Below are 23,274 nucleotides of genomic sequence, written 5' to 3'. Positions count from 1 at the left end.
CCATGAGTGCTCAGGGGCCCACAGCCCACTTGTTAAAACTTAACAGAAACCAGGACCAACCTTATCTAAAGGCTGCAAGACAGGCAGGCGCCGGTCAAGCTTCACAGATCAAGCTGTAAACAGGCTTTACGGTCAGAACTCCTGATCCCCCCTGAGGGCCCGATACCAGGAAATCTTAAACATCGGTGTCACTGAGGTCACCTCCCATTTAACAATCCCACTTCCCCTCGGCCCCTGCCCTTACCCCATATCTCTGCATACCTTTGAAATTACTGGTGAAATTACTATGTGTGTTTGAAATTAACCAATAACCGCACTTCTGCTTCTGTACCCTGCTTCTGCCTTATAAAAAACCCCTGAACTCAACCTGGGGCGCGCAAGTCCTCCGAGGAGACTTTGTGCCCACAGGTACCTGTGTCCTAAATAAACCTCTTGCTGTTGCAACCCAAAGGCTGACTTGTCCTCCGTGGTCTCACTCTTACAATAAAACTTATACACTGAAAACTATAGAACATTACTAAAATAAATTACGAAAGGTCTAAACACATGGAGACACATGGTGCACCTATAAGATCAAAATACAAGGAGACACAGTGTCCCAGTCACCTTACTGTCAACTTCACATAACCAAGGGTTATCTCAGAGGGAAGCCTCAATTGAGGGATTTCCCAGATCAGACATGGCCTGAGGGTATGTCTGTGAGGACCATTCTGATTGTTAATTGATGCAGGAGCACCCAGCCACTGTGGGGGGCACCATTCCCTGGGCCAGTTGGGGCTTAGCTACGTTTGGTAGCTAAGCAGGGGCCTGTGAGCACAGCAGCATGCCTCTGTGCTTCCTGCTTTAAGTTGCTGCTTCAGTTCCTGCTCTGACTTCCTCTCACGAGAGACTGTAACCTAAAAGCTAAAATAAATCCTTTCCTCTCCTGTTACTTTTGTTCATGGTATTTGTTATAGGAACAGAAAGAAAACTGGAACAGATGGTGTCCATGGTTCTGCAGACTCAGTATCATTACGCCGATGTTGATTCTTCCCAGATTGGCCTATGGATTCAACACAAACACCATCAAAATCCTAGCAGACTTTTCCTGTAAAGCACCAAGACTTTCTAAACTTCACATTGCACACAAAGAAGAGCCAAAAGTCTGAAGTGAAAAAATGTTATGCAAGTACACCATCTGACTTCAAGAGGAAAGTGGGGGAAGTAGAGGGAAGGGGGACTAAAGCAAAAGAGGGGAACTAGAGAGAAGGAAAGGGGGAGCTAGAGCAGAAAGGGTGGGTGCAATGGGCCGGGAGGCAATCTTTGGATGGTGTATGTTTATCATCAATGAGGTGATGGTTTCCCAGACATATACTTGGATCAAAATTCATCAAACTGTTGGCTTTGCTACGCTTGGTTTTTGTCAGTTATGCCTATAATAGCTAATACTGGTTGTCAACTTAACTGGATCTGGAAATAACTAAAATGTGAGAGACTTTCTTGATTAGATTATTTTAAGCCGAAAGACCCACCCTAAGTGTGGGCGGAACCTTCTGGTGGCAGCCCATATAAAAGGACATGACAGAAGGGAGTGCTTTTTGCCTGCTTGCCTTCTCTCTCTCACTGGCAAGTTTATCTGTCTTGTTGCTGTGGCATTCATATGTCGACTGTAGAACCAACCTCTTCAGATTCCAACACAGACTAAAGAGCAGCAGCTCTCCATGAATCCTCTAGCCTTCAGCGCCAGATCAGGACAGCTGAGACACCCAGGCTCGTGGACTGAGCAACTAAGATTCTCAGCCTCTCCAGTGTGGTGCAGCCATTGATGGATTACCTGGACTCTGTCCTGCAAGCCAATCTAATAAATCTTCATCCATATATATATATATCTGTTTTTCACATATATATGTTTTTTATTCATATATATGTGTGTGCGTGTGTATGGTTTTCCATTTTTTCAGTTCTGCTCCTTTAGAGAACCCTTATATGATGCCTCAGTGAAAGTGACAAAAATATCATACTCAGTCTTCAGCAGTCATGTCATCATTCCCACTTTGCAGACAGGAAAACCGACTCAGAGGGGCTATGTGACTGATCATGGTCACGTGGATACAAACCAAGAACGTTCTCTTCCAGGGCCTAGGTGCTTAAGTTTTCTGTCACACAGACAAAAATGCTTTTTTATCTGCCTGTCATCAATCCAGTAAGTACTGACCAGTAATGATCAGATAATGTGCCAGGCACTGTACTCAGAGTAGGGGACGCAGCAGTGACAGAAAAGGTCCTACCTGTGGGGAGATGGACACAGAGCCAGGCAGAGCTTTCTGAGGCTAGCCTATTAGCACTGTCTATCCATTTTCTCATTATATCTCCTCTCAAAATGAAATGATTTGTGGGTGGGCCTTCTGCCTATACAAATCACCTTTACCCATCACACTACGGGGACAGATCTTACTGCTATCTAGTGTGAGTGCGTGCTCACGTGTTAGGAAGAGGCACGTGTATCACAGCACATATGTGGAGGTCAGATGAGAACTTTGTGGAGTCAATTCTTTCCATCCACCCTTATGTGGGTTCTGGGGATTGAACTCAGGTCATCAGGCTTGTGCGGCAAAGTGCCTTTACCTGCTGAGTCATCTGGTGGGTCCCTCACTGCTGAGAGTCAAGGAAATGAAGATGCCGGAAGAGGCACTCGCTCTTTCCCCCACAGCTAGAGAACAGCAAAGGCAGGTTCACGAGGACCTTGCCAGCAAGGGCTTGGGGTTCCCCGCCTCATACCAAACTGCCTGAAATCATGCAGTTGCTCCTGAAGTCAGATCCCAAACAACCCTCCCTCCCCTGCAGACAGAATCACAACCAGGCACCAAGCCCGGTGGATGAAAACAGCTGCTCAGCACAGGCTCTGTTTCATGTTATTAATTCACTTAAAAGGAAATTTGGTTTCTCACCAGCACTCATGTCATATCCATGCTCAAGAAGGGAGAAAAAAATGAGTCTTAAAGTTACAAAGCATTGCCTCCCTGGATCTGATGCGCCGCTGGCCTGTGTCTACAGCCAGACCTGACCCCTGTGCCCCAGGCCCTGTCCTCACCTTTTGGGAAGGTCTTCCGGGCCCAGAAAGGGACTCCAACCTCTATCTCATCTCCATCATGCCTGGGACTGAGGAGAACCCTCTTCCACTGTGTTTCCAGTGTGACAAGCAATCATTACCACAGACTGAGCGATCAGTAGGAGATGAAGAGCAAATAACAAACGTGAACTCAAGCAGAGAGGTGGTTGCTTAGGCTCCTCGGCACTCACTGGCATCAACTGGAGGACAACTGGGTCATTCTCCCTCCTAATTCCACCATTCTAACAAAGGGAGGCAGCGCTGCATAGACAGCAGGTGGGATGGGGACCTGCCTTATTGTTATCATTACATTGTAGCAAAGTCTCGGGCACTGTGCTAGATCCTAGGAGATCTGTGAAGAGCCCTAGTATGATGCCTGTGTTCCTGGAGTTTACAATTGAGGAGGGAGGCAGACAGCAGCTAATTGTAATTCATACTAGTGGGCAAGGGTGGCTATAAGGAATGGGTGAGGGGAAGCCACACTGACATGAAGTTCTAACTGCACCCCACCTATTGAGGGCCACTTGGACATGTCAGATACAGGGGGAACACAATGGGGTGGGTGCTGGTGTGCTGGTCTGGCCATTACAGAGAGCCCACAGGGTGCTGAAACAGGAGTTCTGTCCCCTGAGCAGAGGGGAGCAGGGAAGATACGATACAGGACAGGAAGATGACCAGATTTGGGCTTTAGAAAGATGCCTCTGGTTCCAAAGCAGAGAACGAGAGAACGAGGCCAGAGCTGATGTGGGGACACGTGACTGGGCCCTGTTGTTGATGGGAGAAGTGGTCGTGGCGTAGCTGGGATGAAGCAGAGGGAAATGGTCTGCATAAACTGCCCAGCACATGACCTGACAGAGGGGTTTTAGTGATGTCAGTGAAACTGATCTCTCCACAAATGACTGCCTGCTGGCGGCACTTCCCAACCCCCCCCCACCCCGGCCCGCCACACACACACACACACACACACACACACCCCGTCTCCAGACACCAGACGCTGTGATTCCAAGGAGAAGCAAGGACACACAGGGTTTGTCCCACATCCAACACTGACCTCGGCTTTCTGGAATGCCCATGTCTTCACAGCAAGCAACACAGCCAGACAATAGGCCAGAGGGTCAGGTCCTGACCCACAGCATCATCTCCCTGAGCCACAGTGTGCCCAGCTGGGGAACTGTGCTGGGCCCTCAGTTCCCATACGCCAGCCTACATGCACACCAGAAAGTGCTCTAACAGATGGTAGTCAGGTCTCAAGTTCCAAAGAAGGGGAAGGAAATCAAGTCACAGAGGCATGCCTCCTGTTTACACAATGCTCCCTTTGCCCTGTGCGTACCCAGACTTCCCCTGCCTTGCCAATGCTTGCAGCCCAGGGGCAGGCGCTAGTAAATGGTTCCCACTATCCTGAATCTCACAAGCCAGGCCCATGCCTTTCTTTCCTGATTATGGGTCCCCTCCACAGTGCCGTCTGCTCTCCTACCTTTAGCTCTAGCTCACGCTTCCTCCTCCTGCCCTCATCTCAGGGGATTCCCTGCCCTCGTATCGTGGGCTGCAATATCTGATTGGTGTCCCCTCTCACCCTGGCCCACCAGGCCTCAGTTACCCCACAGCAAAGCCATCACCCACAAGCAGTCACCAGAATGCCTCCAACTCTGAAGCCCTTCTCCCTCCCTCCATGCCTTCCTGGTCCCTCCCACCCCAACTCCTACCCTGCTTTACTTTCTCAGTCTCCTTCCTGAGCCTTGCACACTGCCTTCCCCTCTGGCCCCTTTGGCTTCTCTCCCCACAGGCAAAACACTGCTGACTCCTATCTCCTGTCTTATGTCCTGCTGCCTTCCAGACCCCTGTTCCTCCCTCTTCCAAGATGCACAGGCCACAGTCACGTCTCCCCTCCATGACCACAGCCTGCTTCTCTTCTTGGCCTTCACAGTGGCCTTGAAACAAGTCCCATGTCATACGATGCCTTTTCCCCATCGCCACCCAGTCATCCTGCTTTTCTAAACCCTGAAAAAAAAAACCCTGACTACCCTCCCCGATTCCAGTGGGGTCTTTCTCAGAGTGGACTCCTAAAACATATCTGCCCTTGCCATTCTTTTAAAGTCCCTCAGTGGTAAGCTCAGACTTTAGAGCCAGGTCCGCCTTGACCTGAGCCTTGAGGCTCTTCCCTTGCTCCCTCCTTGGCTGAGCACCTCACCATCAGTCTCCGACCTGAGCCGTGACCCTTGTCTTGCAGGAGAGACCTGGGTCCGGTCTCTGTGGTACCTGACCCGCACAGCCCTCAGACACCACATGCACCTGTGGCTCCGCTTCTGCAGTGCTCTGCTTCGTCGGCCCTCCTGGCTCCCTCCATCACCCCACACACATGCTCACTGCCAACTCTCCAATGCCTGACTGTATGTCTGATTATTTGCATACCTGCCTCATGCTGGGCTGTGGCAGGGTCCCCTTCATCCTTGCCTTTCTGACCTTGGCACAACAGTCTGAGGCACGAGTGAGCAAAGGTGAATCTCACTACTGGAAACCTAAGTGGATGGGGCAGCATGGCTGGGGGCAGCACGCCTGGGAGGAGCGTAGGTACCTGGTGCCTGCCCCAGCTGGTTTCTCCATACCTAGCCTGCCGGACACCCAGCTACTCGCCTCTGCCCCAGCTGTAGTTGGTAAGGAAATGACACACTGACTGCTGGGAAGGCCCTGGCCCCCACCAGCATCTTGGCAATGGAGGAGCACAGGATGGGGGAAAGCCCAGAACACCAGGCACCAGAGCAGCACTACATGTTACCAAACACTGTCTTTCCATTTTGCCCAAAACTCCCTTTTAAATTCTGTGATAGTTAACATTACCAACTTCACAGGATCTAGACTCACCTAGGTACCAAACCTCTGGGGAAGTTGCCAAGGATGTTTCTAGATTGGGTTAACTCAAGTGGGAAGACAAACCCTCAATGTGGACAATGTCATCCCATGACCTGGGGATCCAGCTCTGAATGGAAAGGAGAGAGGAGCGGAACATTCATCTCTTGGCTTCTGGGCTATAGATACCATGTGACCAGCTGCCTCACACACCCGCCACCACACCTTGGCTACACTCTCAAACATGAGCCAAAATAAATCTTCCTTTCCTTGAGTTGTTTTTGTCAGATATGTTTTCACAACAATGAAAAAAATACACAAATTCCCATTCCATCCCCTGCATCACCAATGAGATTCCTTCCAACCTCCCAAGGCCTAGGGGCAATGTACCCACTCCAAGGTAGACTGAGTCTCCTCTAGGTTCCAGGGCCCTCTGGGCACCATGGTGCAAGTCTCTCCTAGACCTTAGTGTGCCAGTCGACTGGACAGCAGGTCTGGGGAGGCACTCTGTCACGCAAATGCTGCATCCTCCAGGGCACGGGCTCTAGTGCAGGCTTTACTGAATTTTCTGTGTAGCAGTGACATCCACAATAAGCAGAGCCAGCTCAGACTCTGGGCAATGGGAAGCAGTGGCCACAAGCTACTGGGACCTTGATACACAGCACTGACCCAAGTTCCTGTGTACCTGTTGTAAGGTAGAAGCCCCAAGATTTTCCCTACTATGCATAAGGAAACTGAACCTTACAGAGAGTAAGCAACTGTCCAAAGTCTCTGAGCTAGGATGGGCACAGCCAGACTCAACCTAGTTCTGTTAGGTAAGAGAATAGCAGGGTTAGAGAATAGCAGCTTAACTTTGAAAAGACTCTGGGCTAAGCACTGCCTAGCCATTTCCATTTCCAGCACATTCTGAGAACAGACCTGCCTTGGTACTGCTCCATGTTGAAAGGAATGACAAAAACAGTCTGACGCTAGACTGGCCTCTGAGAACTACTGGGGCTCTGAGTTCTGTGGGTTGGGAACCGGGCATGATAGATTGGGTAGGGAATACTAGCAGGGACAAAAATGCTACCCTACAATGTCCCATTAGCAGGCTGCTGCCACCAGGACCCCTCAGACAGACCCCATCGTGGTGTAGCATCTCCCAAGGCCTGGCAGTCAGAAATCTATCCAGCCTACCCTGCCGACCATGGGCTCCTAGGCCATACCACATGAGCTAAACTCAGCTGTGAGTGGTTATGCCACAAAATTACATCTGTAGTAACTTGGCAACTCTTGATAAAATTGGTTACTTGTTAGAGCCACCAGGGACCAGGGCAGTGATGTTCCATGCTTGTGACTTCTACTTTCCCTACGCTCTGCCAGTTCATAACTCAGTGTCTGCAAGGCTTCCTCTGAATCCTAGGGTGAGGCGTTTGTAGTTCCCTCACAGAGATGAGCAGAAAACACAATGTGCCACAGTTCCAGCCAGTGATGGGCACCATTTGAAAATTCAAATCATCGAAAGGCTGAGTTCACCAGGCAGAACCCCTGCTTTGGGGAATGTGGCCATGCTGCAAAGCAAGCACCCTGGTGATGGCCTGAGCAGGCCCATCCTCAGTGACGGACCTGACCCGGAGCCAGAAGAGTGCCATGACACTTTCCCTCACTCAGTTGCCCGCCCCCCACATTCAGTGCAATGTCCACCCACTGAGTAGTGACTGGGTTCCAGGCACTGGGATTATAGCAGGGCCTCTCGGGAGGACAGACCTTCAGAACTGGCCAGCATAGACTTCCTTTTTAGCACTTGACTGTCCTCTTCTAAGGACCTTTGGGGGGCAAAGCCAAGGATGAAGGCCCATCTGGGTGTGTGAGAAGGAGAGAGTGAGATGCCAGAAAGAAGGGAACCAACTATAAACAGAATGTGAAACTTGAATCAGTCAGTTACTGGTTGATCATAATACTGACAGCGTTGTTTCAAACTCTGTGGGGGGAGGGGAGAATGATAGACTAACAAAAAAGTAAATTTGTTAATAACTAAAATTGTCACTGTGGAATAAAATACATGAAATTAAGAGAATTAAGTCACAGCCTAAGGGTAGATCAGAGGTGGGAAGACCGAGTCAGCTGCTGGGACATGGTAATGGGATGTAACAAACCCACTCAGTCCTCAGGTAGTTACCACCAGTGTGTTTTCAGGTCTGCAGAGGGATGCAGTTTAGCTGATCTCTGTGGGTGCCTTTGGGCTTGGTTAGTGAAGCCCAGCTTTGGCTCAGTGCGGGCCATTATGTTGTTTGGGAACTAATGCTAAGCTAAGCAAACGATGGCCACAAGTGCATCATGGACAGTAGAGGCTCCAAGAGGCCTAGAGGAAGCTTGCCAAGTCTCTTGCCACCTCAGCTCAGCATCTGTGCAGTAGCTTTTGCCCATTTCCCCTGGCAAAACTCAGAAGAGCTAAGTCCAAAGTCAGTGGGGTGAAGAAACGTCTGCCACCCACAGCATGGCATGGCAAGGACGCAGAGGGAAGACGTGTGGAAGAATAATGCTCATCCTAACTATGGGTGGTCCACATTTTCCTCTTTAAAAGCAGTCCCAGGGGCTGGGGTGATGGCTCAGCCGTTAAAAGCACTGACTGTTCTTGCAGGAGACCCAGGTTCGAATCCCAGCACCCACATGGTGGTTAACCATCTATAACTCCAGTTCCAGGGGACCCGATGCCCTCTTCTGACCTCTGCAGGCACTGCATGACATAGGTGCACTTACATACATGCACGCATAACACTCATACACATAAAATAAAAATAAAATAAAAAGTTTCATCCTTGCTCAATCTACCAACAAGAGCTAAAATGATAGTAAACCCGCAGCATCAGCAGCTGCCACCCAGACTGCCTTCTGCATCATCCCAACACAAGAGACCCCTAGCCCTGAAGGAAAGCCTGACCCAGGCTGCAGCTCCAAAGCTGAATAAAATCCTAGACATCTTGTTGGGATCAAAAGCAAGGAAGTTGTCAAAAACCAGCAGGGCTGTGTTGAAAGACCAGGAGCCAACATCAAAGGGCTCCATCAGCCAAAAGGAATGTGCTAGAACTGACTGAAACACACAGGATATATAAATACCCACAGGTTCATTACAATTGAGGGACTGCTTACCAAAACAAAACAACGTATGTGTCTTGCATGCACACACACACACCATTACCACCATCTTCAACACCACCATCTCCCTCATTACCATCATCATCACCATCATCACCATTATCAACACCACCATCCTACCATCCCCATCATTACCATCATCACCATCACCATCAACACCACTATCACATTACCATCATCATCATCACCACCACCATCATCTTCCATCATCATTACCACCATTTATAAGTGGCCCACCAAGTACTAACTCTAAAAATTGATAATTAAAGGAAATTTAAATATCTTGTCTTTTATCTACAAATAGCTGATGAGAGAAAGATCTTAAGAATTTCAGCTATAAAGAAATCATGGACTTATAAAGATCATCATTTTTTGCTATCCCTAATACACCACTTGATCCAGGCCAAGATCATCAGTAGATGAAATCATAGATGGAAGGGAGACGGGAGCATGACTGTGAAGGGATGAAGCAATCAGGCCCGAAATCCCCAGTCAACCTTTACAGCACAGCAGTAGCACAGGACAGCCAGCTGCACCCTACTTAGCTGCATCAAAAGCCACAGAGCATACAAGAAACATTTTCCCCAAAGACCCAACTCCAAGCAAGTCTTCTGGTTAACTTGCATTTGAAAGAACACAGGAGATAGGCAAGCAAGTTACGTTACCAGTGGGAGTGGAGTACTCAAAACATGAAGCACTGCATGGTGCAGCAGCCTGGCCTTGAACAAGCTGGAGGGGTAATCCGGGGACTGAGGTGGTCTGTAACTGCCACCAGCTGTAATCACTACCACAGTGGTATATTCACTGCTTTGAGACAACTGGAAATCTCAAGTTCCTCCCCTCTGATGCCAGGATGCCTGCTGATGCTGGGGTGACAACTCCACTGAGCTAGTGTTAGGAAAGAGCTGTCCTTTAAGAGTTGGTCTGAAGATTAAGAGAGGAAATAATGGGATGCCGTGCATTTGATTTCAGAGATTCCAAGAAATAAACAAAGCAGTACATGGATCAAATATAGCACAACTCTAATAATTAATCTGAGGGCCCACTTTACCACTATTTATAGAGACTTCTATGTATCCAAAACTGCAACAAGAAATGGGGGGGGAGGGGGGAAGAGGGGGAGAGGAAGAGGATTGAGAGGCAGAAAGACAGGAGAGTGGCAGGGTGGGGGCTGACTCAAGAGTGAACCCAGACCCTGTGAAGGTCATGATGGGTGATAATCACAATTACAGCGCGAACAGCAACAACTGCAAATATAGTTCCAAATGGTGATGCTGCTGCAAGGATGGTAAACATGGCTCCCATCACTCTCAGTGAGACAAGTAGCTCCTGCATTTACCTCACAACCTGGAAGTGGACTTATCCCAAGGTAAACTGAGAGTTAAATAAGGTGGTACAGATAGTCTCTGACCACTAAGCACAATGCCCAACATGGACCACACATCAGGAAGCAGTCACAGTTAAGTCTTCCTGTGTGTGTTTTGCATGTATTCACCATCCTAAACACAATCCATGAATGAGGGAACACAAACTCAGGTGAAGTACTTACCAAAGTCCAAACAACTGAAATCACACTGACTCCCCAAGACAGCCAGTACCAAACTGTCCCCATGATTCCCACTTCAGGTGCTCAGCCCTTGTGTAATAAGCTGCCTTGCTGGATAAGACCAATCAGTAAGACTAAGAGGATGCTGTGGGAATGGCAGGTGTGATTCTCACGGCCAGGTCACAGTCATTGTGACTAGGAAAGTCAGCCACTGTGCCACAAGGATATATTTATACCATGAGGATCCCTGAGTGCTTGTGGGAAGGTTCTACATGACAACAGTCAGGACCAACTCACCACATATCACATGGGCGCAACAGAAGAAGCAGGTCTCCACCCAGCTGCACCTTCAGGTGACCGCAATCCCAGTCAGTGACATGACTACAGTCTCCTGCAAAGCCCTGAACCAGGACCACCCAGTCAGTCATTCCTGGATCCACACACTGGGAGATGTCTTAAGACAATCAGTTTAGGAACATGTTACACAGTGGTAGATGACTGACATGTCACCTGTGGAGCGAGTTATAGTACTTCCTTCCCCTGATCTATAAGGAAAGCAAGCAATAGCAGCTCCATCATAAGGTGGCCACAAACATCAAAAGCAACCCCCACTCAAGGCACCTGACCTAGAGCCATACCACCCCAGGCTGCCCAGTAACAGTCCTTATCAGTACCCACCTGCTCACAAACCTGAACTCAGGCAATGGGTCACTGGGCATTCAGGTGTAGAGGGCTGCAAACCAATCAGGGACAAAGAGGCAAGGGTCTGAGCTGGCAGGGCTCTGCATGTACTATAGGGAGCTGCCTTCCTGGCAGCACCAGAAACACAAGGACCTGTAGGGCTGGGTCCTTCATGGGGCTTCAGGTCTCTCCCACCTCCCCACTTTAGTGAACGTCTCCATAGTATACCAGTGTGGGTGGGTACCCCTGGATACCATCCAAAAACATCTGACTCTCTCTGTAGCTGCAGCTAGACCTCCAGTGGCAGGAATCACAGCACTGCCCAGACTCCTTTTATCAAGTTATGTACCCCAGCTCCTCCTCAACAAACACAGTTGGCAAACAGCGTGTTGACAATTCCCCAAGGTGGGAGGCGGATGTGGAAGAAGTGGAGATCTGAGGCCCCTGGCAAAATGGCCAACCAGGAGAAACAGTTGACACCTCCCAGGGAAACTCTAAAAGCCCACATCACCATTCTCTACCCAACCAGCACCAGTACCCTATTTGGGAAAAAAATTTAGGTCTGGGGAGGGCTCAGAAACTGTATTTCCTACACACAGGAACCCTGATGTGAGAGCTATATGCACATCAGCAGAAGCAGGAGCCTTGTGCTCTGTACTCGGCAGGGCTCAGGCAGGAATGGGTCAAGTACTGTTCTGGTCCATGGCTACAGTTATCTATAGCATCTATGTGGGTCTCAACTCAGAGTAATCGTAATAACCAGGCAAGAACAAATACCGAACAGACAGAATTTCACAAAGCACACTGCTGTTGGTTTTATGATCATCTACTACCACAGTTCTTTCCTCTGCACCACTCTGAATCATTGAGAAGACCCCAGCCCCTCTCTAACCCAGGTGGTTGGAATCTCCGGATGGCTTAGGAGCCCAGGCCACTCCAGTGCCCATCTAACTCTTACACACTGGTCTCTGCTTCCTGGGAAGTCTTACCTACACCAAACATACAACTGCCTTATTCATGCCCTTGACATTCTAGGGTGGTCCTCCCACAACATGGCAGGCATCCCCAAGAGGAAAAATTCCAGCTTTCAGTCTGCTAACTGTAACAACAGTAGCAAAAGCCTGGGGAAGTTTCCAGGCTCCTCCTTTTAACTATGGTTTTGACAGTGAGGACTGAACACTTCCATTTTTAGCTCACAGGTCACAACTTGAGAAGTTCAAGTCTGGGGTTGCTCTAGATACCTCAAAGATTTGGTTCTGAATCCTCAGTCTGTGTCAGAGTCACCTAGCCAGCTTTTACAAAATGTTGCAACTGGGTTCAGGTCCCACCCAGAGATGCAGATCCCACAGTCTAGGGGTGACAGTCTGGAAACCCCTTGTTTCAAAGGCTGTTTGGGTGATTCTGAGGGGCAGCAACAACTGAGAAGCACATCTCCAAACCCAGTTATTAAAGGAAAACATACCTGCTTTAATGTCTGAGCACAGCCTAAAGATATGCCCTGGTGAGCCTCCCTCCATGGTAAGCCTCCCTCCATGATGAGCCTCCCTCCATGATGAGCCTCCCTCCATGATGAGCCTCCCTCCATGGTGAGCCTTCCTTCATAGTGAGCCTCCCTCCATGATGAGCCTCTCTCCATGGTGAGCCTCCCTTCATGGTGAGCCTTCCTTCATGGTGAGCCTCTCTCCATGGTGAGCCTCCCTTCATGGTGAGCCTCCCTCCATGGTGAGCCTCCCTTCATGGTGAGCCTCCCTCCATGGTGAGCCTCTCTCCATGGTGAGCCTCCCTTCATGGTGAGCCTTCCTTCATAGTGAGCCTCCCTCCATGATGAGCCTCTCTCCATGGTGAGCCTTCCTTCATGGTGAGCCTCCCTTCATGGTGAGCCTCCCTCCATGGTGAGCCTCCCTCCATGATGAGCCTCTCTCCATGGTGAGCCTCCCTTCATGATGAGCCTCTCTCCATGGTGAGCCTCCCTTCATGGTGAGCCTCCCTTCATGGTGAGCCTTCCTTCATGGTGAGGTGCCCTCCGTGGTGAGGCTCTCTCTATGAGGAGCCTCCCTCCGTGGTGAGGCTCTCTCTATGAGGAGCCTCCCTCCGTGGTGAGGCTCTCTCTATGAGGAGCCTCCCTCCGTGGTGAGGCTCTCTCTATGAGGAGCCTCCCTCCGTGGTGAGGCTCCCTCCATGGTGAGGTGCCCTCCATGCTGCAGTCCTCTGAGAAAGAGTCTCATTGACTCTTGCTGACTCTCTGGAGAGGAAGGGCTCCCCAACCCCTATTTCCTTCCCACAGTTAGCCTGGACAGTGAGGTCAGCCACCTGGTAGGCTGGGCCACCATTCTTGACATTCAGCATGAATAACAAAGTCCCAAACGTCTAAAGGGCTCCAGATCAAACCCGAGAGAACAGGATCAGAATCAGCCTCAGTTGCTAGGCATGGCAGCGCATACCTGCAATCCCAGCACTCAGGAGGTGGAGGCAAGAGGATCAGGAGTCCAAAGTCATCTTTGGCAATACAGTGAGTTCAAGAGCAACCTGAGATACATAAGACTCTGTCTTAAAAACTAAGAAGGACTGGAGAAATGGATCAGGGGCTAAGAGCACTGGCTGCTCTTGCAGAAGACTTGAGTTCAATTTCTAGCACCTGCATGGTAGCTAATAATCATCTCTAACTCCAGTTCCAGGGGACTGATGTCCTCTTCTGTCCTCCTTGGGCACTGCATGACATGGATGCACTCCCATGCAGGCAAAACACTCATACAAATAAAATAAAGGGGCTGGAAAGATGGGTCAGCAGTTACAAGCACTGGCTGTTCTTGCAGAAGACCCGGATTTGAATTCTAGCACCCACACGGCAGCTATAAACCATCGGTAACTCCAGTTCCAGGGGATCTGACGCCCTCTTCTGTCCTCTTGCAGGTACTGCACAACACGGGTGCACTTACACATATGCAGGCATAACATGCACACATAAAATTTTAAAATAAATTAAAAAAAAACCAAAAAAATATTTTTTTAAAAATGAGAGAGGAAATAGAGAGAGAAGGCAATTTTCACTCAAGCCAACAAGCTTTAAGAGACAGAGCTGTGAATTAGGAAGATTGAATTGATCCTTATTAGGATGAAACAGAAAAAGATGACGTCACCACTGAAAGCAGCAAACAAACCCAATGAACACAACACCCACACCAGCAGGAGCCACGGTCACGTCCTCACAACCAGCAGTACGGACTGTTTCTAATGTGTATGAGTGCAGCTCAAGGTTGGCCTGGACACTCTGGCTCTGCTCAGAGGCAGCCATCGTCACTGTAAAGTGGGGCCTATTCTGGTCCACACCACAGCTACACAGGCCTTTCTGACCTGTCTCCCTGCCTGTACTTTGCCTCAAGGCCAGATGTCTGAACAGGGTCTGCTCAACTTGACCTGGCCTCTTGACCTCAGGTGACTGAGCAATGGACACATGACTAGGCTGGGTTGGACACAAATCTATGGGTCTGGGATGCTGTAAATGTGGGCTCTTTGGTTAAACTGGGCCACATGTGCAGGCAGAAGAGAGGGTGAGAGAGGGGAGGGAGGGGAAGAGTAGGGGTGTTCATGCCCTGGGGCTCTCCTAGCTGCAGGAGCTCTGGGCTCAGGTAGCTCCGTGCTGCGCCCCGTGGCCCCCTGGGAAGTTTCTTTTCTACCTTCAGCTTTTTGAAATGGATTTCTATTACCTCCTTACCAACTGCCAGATGGTTTCAGGAATTCTCTCTCTCTCTCTCTCTTTTTTTTTTTTTTTTTTTTTTGGTCTTTTTGAGACAGGGTCTTCCTGTAGCCCCAGCTGTCCTGGAACTCACTATGTAGACCAAGCTGGCCTCACACTCATAAAGATCTGCCTGCCTCTGTCTCCCAAGTGCTGGGATTAGAGGTGTGTGCCACCACGCCTGGCAATTTTCTCTTTTTAAAAATTTATTCATTTTTATTTTATGTGCACAAGTGTTTTGCCTGCATGTATGTAGGTGCACCATGTGCATGCAATGCCCAGGAAGTCAGAAGAGGGTATCACAGCCCCTGGAACTGGAGTTACAGAGGGCTGTTAGCTGCCGTGGGTGCTGGGAACCAAACTCCGGTCTTCTGCAGGAACAGCCAGTGCTCCTAACCACTAAGCCATCTCTCCAGCCCCAAAGAATTTTCATTTCTAAAGACCAAAATCAACTTTATTATTTCTAAATATGTACATATGCTTTTAATATAAACATGTAAGGGTTTTGCTGTGACAACTAGTTTGAAAACCAGAAGTAAAGCAACTGCCAGAATGTAGGGTCAGCACAAAGAAAGCTCTCTAGAAAGCGTCCCTTCCCATGCCTTCTTTACAGTGAATACTCAGTCAGGCCAGCCGAGGATGAGGAGGGCACTGCAGAGTAAAGACTCAGGGATTGGGCCTGTCTACTCTGCCAGTCCAGGCCAGGCAGAGGGACTTCTCAGCAGAACCCACAGTCCTGGCTGAAAGGGGTACCAACAGGAATAGGAAGAGACTTAAAGTGATCACATGACTCTATGTGGCCTCAAGGGAGAGACTGAGAATGACTGGACCATCCCTTCCCAGCCCCAGCTCCAGTGGAAGAGGATGAAGTATCAATAGGTACAGACCTCTGGCTGGATGGCCTTAAACACAGGGATGTCCATCAATGTGATCTGGCTCTGCAACAGAAAAGAAACACAGGTGTCAGAGGCTTTTTAAACTAATACATGAAAACATATGTGTTTTAGATATTCATTGGGAACAATGTGATGGTTGGAACTTGTATGTGGTATGTATTGTTTAAATCAGGTTAGACACATCTGCCTTCTCCAACATTTACCACTGCTTCATGATGAAATGTTCAGAATCCTTCCTCCCCGCCTTCTCACAGACAAAGTACAAGGTGCTGTCTACAGTCACCACACTGGAACGTCTCTCCTCTGATCAGCCTCAGGAACCCACATTCCACCTCGGCTTCTGTGAAATGGGCTTTGTATGTTCCATGTATGAGGGAGGCTGCATGGCACCTGTCTGTCTGTGCTTGTTTCACTTAACATATGCATCTGGTTCTAGCCACATTGCCTCCATTGACAAGATTTCATGCTTTTCATGGCTGAATAGCATCCTGGCATCTGAATGTACCACATTTTCCTTATGTGTAGGTTTAACCACTTAGTTTGCCTCCATTTCTTGGACGTTGTGGATGATACTACAATAAACAGAGGAGTGGGGACTTTGCTCCTTTTGGAGACATGCCCCATAGAGGACTGCTGGGTCTTACGGTAATCCTGTTTTAATTTTGAGGAACCTCCTCGTGTTTTTCAGAACAGCTATGCTAGCATGCATTCCGGCAGCATACAAGGGTGCCCTCCTCTCTGCACGCTCACCAGCAACTTCCTATCTTTCATCCTTTGTAGACAGTGTTTCTCCTGGAGTCAGAGATCATCTTGTGGTTTTGATTTGCCGTCTTCCAATGACTACTGTTGGTGAGCGTTTTTTCATATTCCTGTTGGCCATCTGTTTGCCTTCCTTGGGAAAGTCCACTAAGGTCTACTGCCCACTGATTAATTCAGTTATTTGTTTTGGTGTGCTTTGGGGTTTTTGCTACTGAGCTTTCTGAAGTTCTTTGCATATTCTGGATTTAACCTCTTATCAAATGTATAGTTTGCAAATATTTTCTCCTATTCTGTGGGCTGTTTCTTCACCCTGCTGGCTTCCTCTGACAGTCTAGTATTCTGATGTGACCCATTCTTCTACTGTGTGCATTTTTGCTCCTCCAACCTCCCGAGGCATTGCCCCAAAGCTCTTCCTGTTCCAACCTCCCCAGGAGTTTCCCCAATGCTCTTCCTGTTCCAACCTCCCCAGGATTTCCCCAATGCTCTTCCTGTTCCAATCCCGAGGCATTTCCCCAAAGCTCTTCCTGTTCCAACCCCGAGGCATTTCCCCAAAGCTCTTCCTGTTCCAACCCCAAAGAGTTTCCCCAATGCTCTTCCTGTTCCAACCCTGAGGCGTTTCCCCAAAGCTCTTCCTGTTCCAACCCCAGGAGTTTCCCCAATGTCCTTCCTGTTCCAACCCCGAGGCATTTCCCCAAAGCTCTTCCTGTTCCAACCCGAGGCATTTCCCCAAAGCTCTTCCTGTTCCAACCTCCCCAGGAGTTTCCCCAATGCTCTTCCTATTCCAACCTCTCGAGGCATTTCCCCAAAGTTCTTCCTGTTCCAACCTCCCCATGAGTTTCCCCAATGCCCTTCCTGTTCCAACCCTGAGGCATTTCCCCAAAGCTCTTTCTGTTCCAACCTCCAGGAGTTTCTCCAATGCTCTTCCTGTTCCAACCTCCCCAGGAGTTTCCCCAATGCTCTTTCCTGGCAGTTTCAGGTCTCACATCTAAATCTGCAACCCATCTCAACTTGATTTTTTTGTTGGTGAGAGACAGGGGTAAATTTCTGAAACACCTGCCCCACCCTTACCTCCTCTTCATTCTTTGTGATTGTGAGATGAACTTCCAACTTCAGGATTGATCACAGCTATTTGGAGGGTGGGGCGGGGAGTAAGGGGAACATTTTTAGTGTGGAAATGTTTATGTTATAAGTTTTAAGTGTGAGTTACTTTTGTAGTTTTAAAAAGTTGTAGATACACTATCTAAAAATTAGCATGATGGAGGCACTATCTGTTACTCTAAATTTAAATAAACAGTAGCCCAAAGAAATTACATTTCTTAAGTCTGTGCTTCCCCAAAATTACAGGGTAGAGACTTTGCTGAGATGCCTCCACAGACCAGTCTGGGACCCCGAATTGTTTATTATGACACCAACCCTCGATGGGATCAGAACAGAAGCTCAAAGCCAGCTCTGGAAACTTCTAGAATAACCTGACATGCCACCCTATTTCTGCTGTTTTCTTTCTAGTCTTAATCCTCAGCAGACTGGAAAGAACTGGCTCTTCCCCACAGCCAGCAGAAGCATCATCAATGGAGGCCTGAATCGGAAGCTCGTCTGAGGACAGGCAGGAAGGTGTTGCTGCTGACCATTTTTCAGGCCAGGGTGACTTCATGACTTACCAACCTCCATGTGAGACACAGGAGCCAGTGACAGCTAGCACATGACTCCATGATAGGCCAGACAATGAGAGTCACAGGCCTTTGGGTGCTTTTCAACACAGAAGGCCAAATCAGTACAGTGGGACATACTGGGATTCTGTGGTTCCCAGGGTCTGGGGTGTGTCTGAACACATGCTTGGACATCTGACAACTTCTCCCAGTCTCAATGACCACATCTAGAAAATGCAGACGACTTTACAGAATCTTGGTAAAAATTCAAAATAAGGGATACAGAATGCCTGGTGTTTGACAAATACTCAATAAGTTGTGGGGGGGCAGGGTGCAGGGGGTGCAGCTACAGAGACAGGCTCGTGTATTAGCAGGCAAGTTTACAGTTCTAAGCAGTCCAGGAGCTTGGAAATCGGGGCCCATTGGCGTGGTTGAATATCCATGCACAAAAGTTATGTAGAGATGGGGCTGGAGAGATGGCTCAGCTGTTAAGAACACTGACTGTTCTTGCAGAAGACCTGGGTTTGAATCCCAGCTCCCACATGGCAGCGAACAACTGTCCGTAACTCCAGCCCCAGGGGACATGACAGCCTCTTCTGACCTTCGCAGGTATTGCACAACAGGGGTGCACTTGCCTACATGCAGGCAATACACACATACACATACAATAAAAATACTTTTAAAAATTAAAAAAGTTACGTAAAGAAAGCTAAAAGGAGGTCATCACACTGAACTATCAAAAACTCTTGTATCTAGAAAACCCTAGAGGAAATGGCAATGCACAGTGACCACAGTCAGGGATTAGGCACAGCACTGTGGTCAGCTTCTAGCATGATCTGAAGGTAGTCCAGGGTTACTGGATTGCTGAGAACTACAGGACACGGCCAAAGGGTGCCATCCTTGGAGTCAAACAGAGGGAAATGGGCAGCAGCTTGCATGGTGAGCCTCCTGCCTGTCCAGGGCACGGGGTGGCTGTGTCACTGATGGAACCATGCACACTGATGGGAGATGGCTCCAGGATCAATGAGACACCTGAGGGAACTGGAGCTCTTGTGTCCCTGGTTTCCTCGACAATGGCAAGGGGCAGAGGACATCAGCATACCCTGGGCCTGACCTGAGTGGAGTGAGTGCTGCAGACCCATGGTCCCCAGAGCTCCATCCTAGGCAGTACAGAAAGACTTCCACCCTGTCTGCTAGACACACTGGGACTGCTGGCCACATGCTCCCCACATCTGGCTCAATTCTCCATGTGGCGAACAGGGGAACAGGCCTTGTGAAAACAGCAGATTTGAGCCGAAAGCTCAGGAGCCTTGGAGATCTTCCTCCTGTCTGGTGGAGACTGGCAGGATGCTTGTAATGTCACTTAGGAAAAGAGCCAAAGTTGGGCTGATGTGAAGATGAGACTTCCTTCCCAACCCACCATCAGCTCCAGAGTTCAAGACTCAATTTCCAGGAGATTTATTAAACAGTGACCTGATCTATCATGTTTCTTTGAAGATATGGGCCACAATCCAAATATCCTGATCTCTGTTCAAACCACAAGTCAGAAAGTGTGTTCAGATGTTCTTCTCAAAACATACCAGGGGGCCGGGGAGATGGTTCAGTGGGTAAGGTGCTTGCACAGCACAAGGACCTGAGTTCTGATTCCCAGCACCCAAGTAAAAAGTTGGATGTGGCAGCATGTGCCTGTATCTGAGTACTGGGAGATGGAGACAGGAGGATCCCGGGATCCCTGGCTAACCAGTCTAGCCTAATCTGTCAGCTCCAGGCCAGGGAGAGACACTGTCTCAAAAACAAGATGACAGGTGATAGGGAAGGACACCTGACATTGACCTCTGGCCCTCATGCACTCATCATGAGTGTGTGCGTGCACACACACACACACACACACACACATACACACACAGGAGCATACAAACACCAGCAGTACTAATGATCTGCTTTGTTCTGTTGGGAAAGGAATCTGGCAGTTAACTCAATAAAAATTCAATTTTAACTTAAAAAAAAATGGCAAACCTGGGCTCAGCAGGTAAAGACACTTGCGACCAAACCTGATGACCCGAGTCCAACCCTTCAACTTCACATGGTAGAAAGAGAGAACCAACCCCCTCAAGTTGTCCTCTGACCTTCACACACAGGCTGTAGCACATGTGCACCCATCCCCCCAATTCCCCCACAGAAGCACACAAAAGAAATAAAATGTGATTTTTAAATGTCAAACCTATGAAAGAGTTGCAGAAACAGGAAGAGGAACCCCACCTTCACCCAGCCCCATGACCAGTGCCACATCTCCCCATGTTTTATCTGTATGCCTCATGTAGTACATTGTTTAGAGCCATTTGAAAGATACAGGTATGTATGTGTTCCCCTCTAAATGTTCCTAAGAGAAAGACAGACCATCTTCATATTTAAACTCAGAACAAAATTACTTTCAGGAAACAACGCTGTTTGATACACAGATCACAATCTAAATTGCCAATTATTCTGATGCTGCCTGATGGTGGCACTGTCACATAAGACTATATATAGACCTAGGTGACATAATCCAACATAGACACAGACAGCAATATGTCTATACATTGTACCATTAACTGTAGCTTCAAAATTCTGGAAAAGAGATTTAACAATTATGATTCTTCACACATTGGAATATTATGCGGCTATTAAAAGTAATGAATGACAGTTAGGTGTGATGGTGCACATCTTTAACCACAGCACTCAGGAGGCAGAGGCAGGCAAATCTCTGAGACTGAGGTTAGCCTGGTTTGTACAGTGAGTTCCAGACCAACTGGGGCAACACAGAGACCCTCTCTCAGAAACATTTTAATTAAAAAAAAAATAGAAGTAATGAATGAAATCTACATGCATTGACCTAGAAGGTCTTTTCCCGGGCATCTGGTCCTCAATAATACATTCAAGAAAGGTTACTTAGTCCAATCTAATGAGGCCCAGGTCCTTCAGCACTGACAGGAATGCTGCCCAGATATGTGCAGCCCATATTTCCAGACAGATCCTGGCAGTTTGAGGAGACACAAGCAGAGTGAGCTGCTGGTGACCCATCCTGCCTTCAGACATCCATCCAGAGAAAAGGTGTGGTAATCTAATTTTATTTCCCTTTTAAGTCATTTAAGGTTTTTGCCAAGATGCACAAAAGATATGTTTCCTTTATAATCCAGTGGTTTACCTTGAACATGTTTGGTCTTGGTCATTTGCAGTTGACACTAGCTTCATGAGTTCTCAATAGACAACTCTGAACCTTTTATTTCATGAACATTTTCTCTGTGTGTGTGTGTGTGTGTGTGAGAGAGAGAGAGAGAGAGAGAGAGAGAGAGACAGAAAGACAGAGAGACAGAGACTGCATATGTATGTATATAAACATGATGCATATTGTGTAGTGTATGCCACATGGGTGTGCATGTGTACAAGTGCACAGATGCGGAAGCCAGAGGAGGTCAGGTGTCCTGCTCTGTCACTCTACCTTATTCCCTTGGGTCAGCACTGAACCTGGAGCTGGGCTGGTGACCAGCAAGCCCCAGTGATCCTCCGGCCTCCACCCAACACAGCACTGGGCTTACAGGTGCACATGCGGTCACATCAGCTTGTTACATGGTGCTAGGATCCGAACTCAGGCCCCTGTTTACACAGAAAGGGTTCCTACGCACTCAGCCATCTCTCCAGCGTCTCATGAACTTGTTCTTACAGTTTTAAGTATGTCATTCCACGGCCTTTTTATTGTCCCTTTCAGTGATTCCTGTTGTTTGCCTGTTGCATCTTCTCAAATATTGTCATTTTTCTCAAAGTACTATGATAATTTGTGTTCTTATTTATTCTGGTAAAAACTTTCCTCCGTTATATATTTTTGAGTTCTGATGATTACTGCTCCTCTGCTCCTTCTAGTAAAATCTTCATTCCCTAAAGGATTTTTCTTCTATTTCACTTCTTTCCTAAGCTCTGCCGCCTGGTTTCTGAAATGATCCCATTTCCAGCTGATGCTGTTGGCATCTCACAGTGTCATGTACACAGGATCGCTGCAGCACCTCTGCCTGCAGCAGTTTCCTCTGCTCACGCTACAGACTCTACAAGACCCGTTTACTCCCCATTGTTCTCATAGTAACTTGTTCAAGTTACTATGATCTGAAGATCCACTTGGTACTGGATCTGAAACCAATCACTTTCTTTAGATCATTGTTGTGAGTGGTTTCCTGAGCCTTTGGAGGAGACATGGTGAAGGCATCTCTTCTAACTGACCATGTCTCTCTTCTGGGTTGGCGTCATGTAGTGTTCAAAACCATGTCAGCTGTCTTTGAGACTGCTCATATACACTTTAATTTAAAGAAACTCCCGTTCTCTTAATCTTTTTAACATGGTTCTTGGAGCTTTGAAATTGCAGACGGCCAGGTACTGATCTAAAGTGTTAGCCAGCCCCAGTCTGTGCACAAAGGAGGCTTTCCAGGCATTGACTTATTCACCAGTAGACTGGGAATAATAATTACACCTGGTGTACAAGGCCACTGTGAGATGGAAACCGGGAAAAGCACACGCGGTGCTGGATCTGACACGGCAGGTGCCATCATGGGAACTGCTCCCATTCTGGCCCCTCAGCGTCAGGTGGACATGAAGTAGGCAAGGGCTCTAGGCCAGTTACGCCATCACGGACCGACTCGGGTAAGAACCTCTGGGGCTTTGGTCCCTCTCAGAAGGTCTGATGAGATGCCTCCCAGTATGTTGTGAGGACTGAGTTCTTTCATCCCACACATTTACTGAGTACCTATGAGTCGGACACATTCTAGACATGGGGGGGAGGGAGTAAGAGACAAGTCAGTGCCTGTCCCTGAGTGCTTTTCCCTATTCCAGTGGAGAAGGAAGGCAGTGAAACCGCAGGTTCTATGTCGTAACAGCGCTTCTAAAGAGCTGAGGGGGTGAGGGGGGAGAGACAACTGAGGGGG

At 48.4% G+C, this 23,274-nt stretch overlaps 1 protein-coding gene across 7 annotated transcripts in view; it reads right to left on the bottom strand.

Annotated features, from left to right (window-relative positions):
* Nucleotides 1-23,274, bottom strand: part of Ralgps1 (Ral GEF with PH domain and SH3 binding motif 1) — a 269,430-nt gene that overhangs the window by 191,589 nt on the left and 54,567 nt on the right. For all 7 annotated transcript variants that reach the window (XM_008824977.2, XM_017796233.2, XM_017796226.2 and 4 more), the window contains exon 4: nt 15,915-15,965. In XM_008824977.2, coding sequence (XP_008823199.1) covers nt 15,915-15,965 — 51 coding nt within the window. The remainder of the gene's footprint in view (nt 1-15,914; nt 15,966-23,274) is intronic.

The sequence above is a fragment of the Nannospalax galili genome, unplaced genomic scaffold (assembly GCF_000622305.1).
Source record: "Nannospalax galili isolate Female #2095 unplaced genomic scaffold, S.galili_v1.0 scaffold290, whole genome shotgun sequence".
Lineage (NCBI taxonomy): Eukaryota > Metazoa > Chordata > Mammalia > Rodentia > Spalacidae > Nannospalax > Nannospalax galili.
Note: the sequence above shows the minus strand (reverse complement) of the source record. Positions and strands in the feature narration are given on the sequence as shown.